The sequence below is a fragment of the Phalacrocorax carbo genome, chromosome 1, assembly GCF_963921805.1.
Source record: "Phalacrocorax carbo chromosome 1, bPhaCar2.1, whole genome shotgun sequence".
Taxonomy (NCBI): domain Eukaryota; kingdom Metazoa; phylum Chordata; class Aves; order Suliformes; family Phalacrocoracidae; genus Phalacrocorax; species Phalacrocorax carbo.
The window spans coordinates 158961734-158972541 of record NC_087513.1 but is presented as its reverse complement, the minus strand read 5'-3'; the positions used below and the strand labels follow the sequence as shown (position 1 = coordinate 158972541).

Genomic DNA, 10808 nt, shown 5'->3' with positions numbered 1-10808 from the left:
GGAGCCCCAACAAGCCCCAAAGCCTGGGCAGCTGTGCGTGGGATTGAAATCAAGCTGCCCCAGAGGAGTAGGGAGCTGGTAGCTTGGACCCCATCCTGGCTTCCTGGTGTCTGTGACTGGGCTTTGGGACTTCCCTGGGGTGCCTGGGGCCCCTGGCCTCCAGCTCCTGACTCTCTTAGGTGAATCTGGCATGAAGGATCTTTCCTCACAGTCAAGATTTTTCTGTAGGTACTGGCAGAGAGATGTAGAAGATATTGACTTGGCTGTCTCTAAGGATGAACTTCTGCCTCTCACAGCGTGTTGAGCAGAATGCTGATAGAAGCAAAGGCTGTTTACAGAATATATAACAGATACTTGAAAGAGTTTTTCTAGCTTTGAGTTCTTCAGTCACAGGCTTTTGTGCATAACACATTTCATGTTCTATAAACCTGATACAATATATTCCTTATTAGATAAAGGCAGAAGGATTAAGATCACTCCAGTTCTCTCCCTGTCTTACAGCATAAAAGTTAGGTGATGATACAACTACTTATGATTCCTGTCTGAATTTGGAGTTATGTTAGAAGACGAAGGCTACTTCCTGCTGTAAAGAAGGGATCCAGGAAATTATCAGCATTGAAAGCTACAGTTCCCCAGGATCCCTCCAAAATAATGAAAGAATTAGATGCCTGGTATTCCAGTCTCTTATAAACTTGCATAACTTTGTGCACGTTAATAGCTTTAGTAACTGAGACAGGAGCATATATTGAGAGTTACGGCATTACAAATGTGCTTACAGATATGCAGAACTAGGGCCTCTGTTCTTATCCAAACTCATGTATCCTTTAACTATTCTAGATACTTTATTTTTGCAATTTCATTTTTGTATATCTACAACTTCTTTAGCAATGGTGATGTACGTTAGCCTCTTTGTTTTTTGAGATGTTCAATAGTAATTGTGTGTAATTTTGATCCATTAGATATCCTCCTTTTCTTACAGAAACAAAATTTTGTATTTTGTGTGCAGTACCCACTTCAGTATAGAATAGGCAAAAAGACCGTTAGTAAAATCTGTCAGTCAAAATTAAATCATACTAAAAGAAAATTTCATGTGCAAATGGAAAAAGATTAGCATTCTTGAGTTTTTTTTTTTTCCCCCAGTCCCTTCCATATGTGAGGAACCTTAGATTCGCTTGGAAATGGGTTTGCATTAGGCCATTTCTCACTGTATCAAGCTCCTTATGCACCCAGCTGGCTGTGAAGTTTCTCCTTGCTGCAGTGTCTCTGTGTAATCCCAGCCAGTTTTCCTTTGCAGCTGTGGGGGGCCTCCTTTGATGTCCCTCTGTAGGTGGCTGCCGATCCCTCAGCCGGGGCCTGCAAACAGACTCTCTTCTGTAGAGGAAAAGAAAACACCCCAGTGATGCCATGTGACTGTTTGCTTTATGCACACAAGAGGAACTGACGTCAAGTGCCTCAGGATATTGTTTTAATGCAATAACATGATGTTGTGGTGTGTATCCCTGTGCATCTGATCTAGCTAATGCAGTGCCTGCAGTGAAGGACAATGTGGTCTGTACCTCCCTTTTGCTCTTATTCTCTTTTACTTTCAAGACTCTCCATGTGCACCGAAAAAATCTGCGGTCTCTGCTTGTGACTATCAATTGCAAATGCGGTGACCTCCTTTAGACATCTTAAGAACAGTTTTCTTGCGTTGTTTCCACCTGTGCAGTTGTAGTAGGCACCGCTAATACAGCAGAGCAAATGCATAAACATGCAAGAGAGGTGACCCAATGCTAATTTTATTTTCGCTACTCACCCAGGAGGAATGGGAGAAGTCATTTCACATACCTTCAGCACATAGCAGAGATGAGCCTCTCCTTTTGTTGTCACAGCTTTCACCTCTTTTCAATTTGAACATAGGTGCTGACGCAAGAAGTTAAAGTTATGTCAAAAATAATAAAATTAGGCAAAATTTTTCAGTATTATGTGTAAATTCTAGTAGGAACCTGTGTTCCACTGACAGGACCATGCAGCAAGAGTCCTATGAAAATACCCCAAGCTCATGTTTAGATGAACCCAGTTGCCCAGCAGATTTTCTCCTCCCATGCCTCTCTGGGCATGGGAACATGCCAGTTGTTCTGGGACTTCCTGGCTCTCAGTGCAGGATGTGAATGTACTCAGGGCCTGAGGGAATTTAGAATCATGGAAAGGTTTGTGTTGGAAGGGACCTTTAGAGGCCATCTAGTCCAACCCCTTGCCCTGCAGTGAGCAGGGACATCTTCAACTAGATCAGGTTGCTCAGAGCCCCGTCCAGCCTGGCCTTGACTGTTTCCAGGGAAACATTCTACCGCCTCTCTGGGCAACCTGTTCCAGTGTCTCACCACCCTCATTGTAAAAGATTTCTTCCTTGCATCTAGTCTAAATCTACCCTCATTTAGTTTAAAAACATCACCTCTTGTCCTATCGCTACAGGCCCTATGTCTGTCCCCATCTGTCTTACAAGTCCCCTTTAAGTACTGAAGGGCCACAATCAGGTGTCTCTGGAGCCTTCTCTTCTCCAGGCTGAACAACCCCAACTCTCTCAGCCTGTCCTCACAGGAGAGGTGTTCTGTCCCTCTGACCATTTTTGTGGCCTCCTCTGGATCTGCTCCAACAGCTCCATGTCTTTCCTGTGCCAAGGGCTCCAGAGCTGGTTGCAGGACTCCAGGTGGGGTCTCACCAGAGCAGAGCAGAGGTGCAGAACCACCTCCCTTGACCTGCTGGCCACACTGCTTTTGATGTAGCCCAGGATATGGTTGGCCGCCTGGGCTTCCAGCACACATTGTTGGCTCATGTCCAGCTTTTCATCCACCGGTACCCCGAAGTCCTTCTCCACAGGGCTGCTCTCAACCCCTTCATCCCCCAGCCTGTATTGATACCAGGGGTAGCCCTGACCCAGGTGCAGAACCTTGCGCTTGGCCTTGTTTGAACCTCATGAGGTTCTCACAGGCCCACCTCTCCAGCTTGTCCAGGTCCCTCTAGAGAAGATCCTGCCCATCAGGTGTGTCAACTGCACCGCTCAGCTTGGTGTCATCTGCAAACTTTCTGAGGGTGCACTCAATCCCACCATGTAGCTGATGAAGATAGCAAACTGTCCCCATATGGGACCAGTACCATTTACTGAGGACTATAAAGGTATGGGATAAAAATGTAAGGGTTGATGTCATGCATGGGTTAAGAGAGCGATGCACTCTGGTAAAACCTCTCTAACTAACTAAGATTTCTAACCTGACTGTATAGAAAATGTCCTGTTACGCTGCTCGAGGACCTAGCTGGTGTTGAAAGTCTGAGGGGTTTATTCGTCATGTAACTATGTATATTGCCCATATTCATTTTCCCTGCAGGTGCCAGTTTTTTGCTGCCTTCTAGCCCTAACTGGATCTTGTGGCAAAGCATGTCTCGGGTGTGTTGCAAACTGCCTGTGACATAATTCCTTTCCTTAGCTCAGAAAAATTGTCTTTCAGCTTCAGAAACAGTAGTTTTGCTCTGCTACTGTAGTGAGGGTAAAGAGGTGGCTCAGGCTGACCCTCTTCTCCCACATCACCATTGCTTTAAGAGCACTATTTAAAGAAAAAAAATGTTTTTCCTTTGCCTTGTGAACACTGATTTGAACATCTTAGATCACATCGTTTCTACACTTCAGTGTCGTGGGCAGCTTCATTGCCTCTTGCATTTCAACAAAAATCCAAGATGCATGTTCCTTGTGGGAGAACTCTCATGTTTCCAGGGACGGCAATTTACTTGGGGACTGGCACTGCTCCGTCACCTCCAGCAGCTGAGATGGTGGATACCTGCAGCAGGGACCCTGTGCCTGGATTCACAGGTAATTTCAGAAGAGGGTGACCCAGTGTATCATGTGCCAGGGAGCCGCCCAGCAAGTAATTCCTGCAGATGTCAGAAATAGAGGATTAGCAGCATCCCTCTCCTGCCACTCCTCACACCAGCCTCGCTTGGTTTCACAGTGCAGGAGCTTGCGTCAGGTCTGCCAGCACAGTTGTGCTTTCCACCTCTACCCCAGGGAAACCTAGAGGGTGGCGGAGTCCTCTCTCTGCGCTGACGCGCCTGTGCTGCTGCAACTCTTAGCAGACGCAGCTGCACAGAGGCAGCCAGCCCTGTACGTGCGCGTGCACAGGGCAAAGCCCTTACACCGTCACCCACAGACAGACCCGAGCTCCCCGCAGAAGCCTGCACTTACAAAACCATCTGTCCGCGCGCGCACGCACACACACACGCAGCAAGCCGCACAGCAGGCAGGCGTGCACGCATAACGGTGCGAGGCAGACGACCCCGGAAGTGCGCGACCCCTGAGGCACGCGCCCCGGGAGCGCCAGCCCCGAGGCACGCAGCCCGGGGCGCGCACCAACGCAACCGCCGCCGCACGCGCAAGTGCAAGCCCTGAGGCGTGCACCCGGCGCCGCGCGCCCAAGGGCACGCACCCGTGCAATGCCTGCCGCGGGTGGACGGGGGTGTGGGTGGGCACCGGAGTGGGCGCGCAGGTCCACTGCCGGGCCCCTCGCGCCCCTCCCCGCCTCCGGCGAGGCGGCCGCGCTTCCTCCCTCGCGCCCGCGGCGGCTGCAGGGATTGGCTGCGGGCGGCCCGGCCCCGCCGCCGCCGCGGGTGAAAGGGCGGCCGGGCAGCTGCGGCGGCGGCCGCGACGGGTAGACATGATGGCGGCGGCAGCGGCGCTGCTGGTGCTGCGCTGGGGGACGGCGGGCAGCCGCGGGGGGCTCCGGGCGCTGCCGGGGGTGAGAGCTGCGGTGGGGGCGGGCGGGCCAAGGCGGGCTGCGGGTGGGGTCGCCGGGGGGTTGCTGTGTCTCGTGTTCCCTCCCCGGTGTGCGTGTGTGTGGGGTGAGGGGCCGGCTGCCGCGTCGGTGACAGGTCGCCGCGGGGAGCGGGACGGGGTGCTGGCTCTCCGGCTGCCGGCGGACCGGGGCCGGTGGGCCGGTGCTGGCTGGGGGGCCCGGGGTGGGGCCGGCCCGGCGGAGGCCGCGGCCGCTGTGGGGCGGTGGGAGCTGGGCCCTGGGCTCGGCTGCTGGGGGCTGGCGGCAGCCAGGCCGCCCTTCCTCGGTGTACCCCGTCCCTGCGGTGCTTGCAGTGGGGTGTTTTTCTTTCCTTTTCTTTTTTTGTTTTCAATTTTTAAAACTTGGGCGTAGCGTGTAACTCGAATAGCATGTTACATGCTGTAAAGAGTGTAGTCCTGTGCTCTTTTTACTAGTAAAATCTTAGCTCACAGAAAACGGCTGCTGCTTTGTGAAGCTGTGCTGTCTCTTACCCCTCCTCCCTTTACCCCAGATAGCTATGGATGTTTCAGCTGTCACTTAAAGCTTTACTGTGGTTTTTAATTGTTCTTCCTTTTCATGAAAATGCAGGAAGCTCATTGCAGAACTATACTGGTGTTTTTGGTGAAGCCTTCTAGAAACCTTGTTCCTTAGGCTATGGAGTAACTTCACTGAGGCAGTTGCTATGTTTTCTTCTGTATTACTTTGGCAGATTGTGTTAAAAGAAAGAGGAGATTATTTAATATAAGAACTAGCAGTGTTAGCACATGGTGTTGTGTAACAGTTGAATGATACTACAGCTACATTGTATATGGGAAAAGTGGTGAAAAATGCCTCTAACTGCTTACAGTAGGAAGAATTTACCTATTTTTTTTCCCTGAAAAGGAACATGTATGTTGAGGTCTGCAACTTCCAGTGGAGGAGAGAGGAGTGACTTGCAAAAAACATTTGCTACGTGCACCCCTGAGAGTGTGGGATAGGTTTCTCTCTAGGAATGTAACCCCATAACAATACTGTGAAGAACCTCTCAGATGTCTTTAGGGATCATGTAAAAGAGGTGGTTTATGTGGGCAGGGCATTTTGAGAGGGGGTTAAAGGAAAAAAAAAGATGTGTTTTACCCCGGTATTTTTCCTTAGGAAATATTCATTGCAAACTTGTTTTGCTGTGAAGGTGTACATGAGAGAAGCTTCTTGAAAAGCAAAGTAAAAGAAGTTTGATTGGAGGCAGTGATGGGGAATTATCAGAGGGCTCGTGCTGTTTGAAGGCGTTATTTTTGGTAGCCATACACTTGTGTATGTGTAGATAGATGTGGAAGACTTCTGCTCTTCCCACTAAATAGTCCGAAGACTTTGATATCAGCCAGTCTTTTGGAGCCTCTCTGTGAAAGGCGTACTTTGTCTCCTTCCTCCTAACATCTCAAGGGTATGGTCTGACTGCATCAGTGTAACAGCATAGAAAGGTTAAATTAGTGACGCCTTTCTAGAACAAAATATATTTATAGCTACTTAATAGTACTTTGACTTATGTGACTGAAGTGATTTCTAGCCCTTAATACCTGGGTATGAAAGTCACCTTCAAGATATCAGTCTATCGGAAAACACTTATTAAAACAAATTTCCACGTGAATTACTTTAATAGATTCTTTTATATTTTGCTAACATAGGCAAATAATGATTGATGTCATCAAACTTTAATGTGCTTGGTGCTCTTACATGTTTTGCAAGAGCTAGTAGCTGGTGAGTTGTCCTTAACTTCTTTTGCCTGTCTCCTGTGGGAATCAATAAAGCACCTGAGAAAGGACAGTGCAGAAACACTGAGTTGGGGATTCGACTAATTGCTGTTTCTGATCTAAAGCTTAGCGCTTCTGTTAAGCTTTTATGCAGAACTGGTTCTGTTTAGAACGTTATAACCTAAATGTCTTTCTGAGTGCTCTGCAATTCTGGAGCTGGGAGAAAATCTGATGTTGAAAGAAGGCTGTAGTTACAGAATGAGGATGAGATGGCTTTTGATATTTCAGTCTTGAAACTAATCTGAGAGAACTGTCAGACTGCTTAAAGTAACTTAGAAGAAAGTGATAAATAATTACATTATGAAATCAAGAGTAAACTGCTGATATGGATTTTGTCAGTGTAGACCAGTTTTTTGAAACATTGAACTAAGGTTTCTCTGCCGTCTGTGCCCTCAAAAGTTGTTGTCTGTGCACCCACCATTTTTAAGTCATGGATGTTATCTGTACAGTGGGAGCTCCTTGCTGTCTTCCGTGACATTATTTTTACCATGCTGTTTTTCCAGGGAAATGTTTTTCCCCTTGTTTGAGCACAGAATCATTAGGCTGACAGGATAGCAAGCTTGGTATCATCTGTCATTGAGGAATGGAATTAAAATGGTCACTACTTTGGGGAGATGAACGTAGGCCTAAACTTCTGGAGTTCAGCGATTGTTTCTAATATGTATACTACAGATTTTAGTACTGACAAGCACTCTTAAAGTATACCACAGGTAGGGACTCCTGGTTTTCTCCTTGCTCCCAGGCGTAGCTGTTTGGATTGTTTAGGCAAAGTATGCTGTGCTATCTACTGTGGGCAAATCTTTGTTCTGGAAGAAAAAGTTAAGAGTTTTTTTAAAGTCTACATTGAGTAAAAAAAGTCAGTCTGGAACACTATTTGTGTGCGTTAATTTTCTTGTTATTTTGTCTGTCCCAAACTTGCATTGGTGGTTCCTGCATGATTGTTACAGTGCTGTGATTTATTTCTCAGGCGCTGGCCTTACTGGAGGTGTTTAAGCTGCTGCTCTGAGAAACTGTTCCAACTTTGTGCAGCTGCTAGGTCCTGATCACAGGCCCTTCCTTTTGGGCTTCTGTCTCCCTCCATCCTGTGCCAGTATTGCTCCTTGAAAATCTAAATGGATAAGCTGGACTGAAATCTGGCTGAGAACATATTTTTCCCTGCCCCTTGTGAGCATCATCTAAGCTGGATTATCCCCTGGTCTGGTTCACTGTGTGACTATACAGACTTTTGGGACTGGCACAAGGGAGAAGGTACTTGGGTGTAGGAATGATTTAGTTTAAAAAAAAAAACAAAAACAAAAGCCTTAGGTGGATGGGTATTTACTGGCTTGTACTTTGAGCTGTGTTGGCAAATATGAAAAACCTATTTTCTTTTCTCCCTCTTAGAATTACCAGTGGTTCTCAAACCTGGGAAGAGTGAAAGAACTGTTATGTATAGTGCAGCGTGCCTCACGGAACTTTGTACCACATCTTTGTTTGTGGTTGACTTCAGGAGGATCTGCTTGCAGTTACAAGTGCTCGGCTGTTCAGCGCTCTCTGAGAATACAAAGGAAGGGAAAGTGCTTCATTAGAGGGGGCAAAAAAACCCAACCACCAACCCAGAAGCATTATGTTTGCTTTTCTGTTTACAAGATTTGTACAGTCTTGTACTAATAAGCTACATTTTCAGCTTTATAGCTTAATTCTTGCAGACACCTGAAGTTCTTGTGTAACCAAAGTATGGAAAAAATTATATTTTCTTCATGTTTATAACTACTCAGGAATGCTTAGAGCTAATGGGAAATACACTGCAAACATAAAGGGGTTATTCTTGTGGTGTCTTAAACTTGAATCCCTGAAAGTGTAGGGACAAAAATCTTAGGGTTGCTAGTGGAAGACTGAGGGAGAGATAGAATTTATGGCTAATGAAAATAAGCATGCTACTCTAGCTGTTACTGTTGCGCATTGCTACTGTATTTTCTAGTAATGCTAAAAAGATATCTTCCTCCCCGTATTAGACTTCTTAAAGCACATGTTGGTACATGATGCTTTCCTGTCTGAAATCTGGAACTCTGCCTCACCATTTCAACACTGAGACCTTTTTTTGCCGATAAGCAGAAAATAAGTTATTTACAAGATGACCAGTATGGCAGGGAAATTTCTTTCCTCAATGAGGGACATATAAAACTTTAAAAACTGACATGTAAGCCATCTCTAAATAACAAGGTAAATTTCTGTTTTGCTGTTGTATGCTGTATCCTTAAACCACCTGAGGAGACTTCCTAGGTCTGCACTGGGTCCCCGGGAGGCAGGTTCTTTGTTAGACTTCAAAGTGGCAGTGTGTGGTAAGCGTACCGTTCTGCAATCTACGGTGTAGTTTAACATTTGTAAAATAACTTTATATAATCGCAGCTATTCAGGTTTGAGCTCAGTTTGGCTATTGGGCAATTAATGGATAAAGCAGGATGTTTATCCAAAATACAGTACTAACACTCTCCATTTTTTGAGGATTCGGTAGAGGTGGGAAGCTCCAAGCCAAACTCAGAAATCTGGAGTTAAGCTCTCATGAAAGCCCAAGAACACAGATTATTCATTTAAGAGACAAAAGCTTTATGGAATTGAAGTAAGAAGTCATGACAAAAATAGATCATACCCAACAATTCTCATGCCCTTTCCTAGTTTTGCAAGATATGAAAAAGTCACTAGGTCAAGCTGAGCTCTCTGGGCTCTGTTCTGAGGAGATTTTTATGTAAGGTATAATACCTAGGGCATGTGTGGTTTTGGGGAAGCAGCCAATTAAGAATCTAGTGTGAGGGTTAGATTGGCTTGCCTGGGTTGGTGGTTTGAGAGTTCTTTGGAGGTTTTGGTGTAGCTTTTAACAAACCTACCTATAGCAGGAGCTTGGGAGCCCAGGGGTAGGTGACACCTGGGTAGCTGTCGGAACACTGCTAAACTGCCATCTCCAAACCATTGTGGCCCTAGTCGTGCATTATTTACAGAATGTCTTCTTATTTTTAAGTACTTAATTGCTTGGACTGACTGGGAGCAGACCACTGAATAGACTCTTCCTGACGTGGATTCTAGATTAAGCAAGCTTTTAATCCTTAGTGTATATTGGTACAAATATAAACAAACCGCCACAACCCCTTCGTTCCAAAACTGTGACTTAGAGTTGGAATTTCACATCCGAGTTGAGCAATATGCTTGATTTGTTTTAGGAAATTACTCCACATGTATTAAATTCAGGGCTTAACCTGGTTCTCCAAGTGATTCTAGTGTGTGGGTGTGTGTCAGAGGAGGTAGTTAAGTTTTTAAACATAAATGCATAATTAGGTTAGGCTGTTACAAGATTTTTTTTAATGTGAAATCTGTCCAATTCTGTAGTGTAAAAACAGAGCTGAGTGTGGTTTAATGCTGTTCCAGTTTTTTAATTGCTTGGTAACTTTACTCTTTCTGTGTAAGAAGTTTGAACAGGGTGCTTTTCGTGACAGCACATGGCTAAGATTCTGAAACTTAATGCTAACTAATTTTCCTGTTGTAGCCTTTCCTTCCAGTTTCCATCTGTGCCATAGCTTTTCTGGCTTCTTGTATGCGTTCAAAACTAGATTTGTGTAAAAGGTGTTTACAAGGAAGTTCAGAAGCTTTTCCACCCTTGCCCCCTCCCCCCAGCTAACTGCAAGTATTTAGATTAGCCCCACTGACCCTTAACAAACACTTTCTTCAATGAATAATATTAACTTGGTGGAGATTTTTTTTGTCCTGTATGACCTTCTTCAGACTATTTGTGGTCCCACAAGCACTTCTGTCAATGTTGTTTGAGAGGAGAGGGGCTCAGTCTGCTTAACTGTGTGTACTCTGGAGCAGGGGAGTATACTCTGCCTTTGCTCTAGCTATCCTTGCTCCTCCCTCCCCCAGGATCTAGATAGCAAAACAGTCACTGAAGGTGTAACAGTCCTGCTGTAGCCTTGGGATAATGACCAGCTGGTCAGTGTGGTTGCAGCTGGCCGAGTTTGGTCCTTAACTTTATCTTCCCTCTTTAATGTCTAGAACAGCTTGTACTGTCTAATTCTCAGATGAAGAATAATATACCCCTGAAAAAAACACCAAAAAACACAAAGAAACCTGTGGTGGTTTTGATTTTAGCACATCAAATGATTTGCATTTCAGGTTGTTTTTCTGGATTTTAGTTTTGGAGAGTGAAGTGAAAAGAGAAGCAAAAATACCCACCAAACCAAAAAGCTGAGCA

At 45.8% G+C, this 10808-nt stretch overlaps 1 protein-coding gene across 2 annotated transcripts in view; it reads left to right on the top strand.

Annotated features, from left to right (window-relative positions):
* Positions 1-4335: 4335 nt before the first annotated feature.
* Positions 4336-10808, top strand: part of PCCA (propionyl-CoA carboxylase subunit alpha) — a 293280-nt gene continuing 286807 nt past the window's right edge. For both annotated transcript variants that reach the window (XM_064440630.1, XM_064440629.1), the window contains exon 1: positions 4336-4763. In XM_064440630.1, coding sequence (XP_064296700.1) covers positions 4683-4763 — 81 coding nt within the window. In that variant the 5' untranslated portion in view covers positions 4336-4682. The remainder of the gene's footprint in view (positions 4764-10808) is intronic.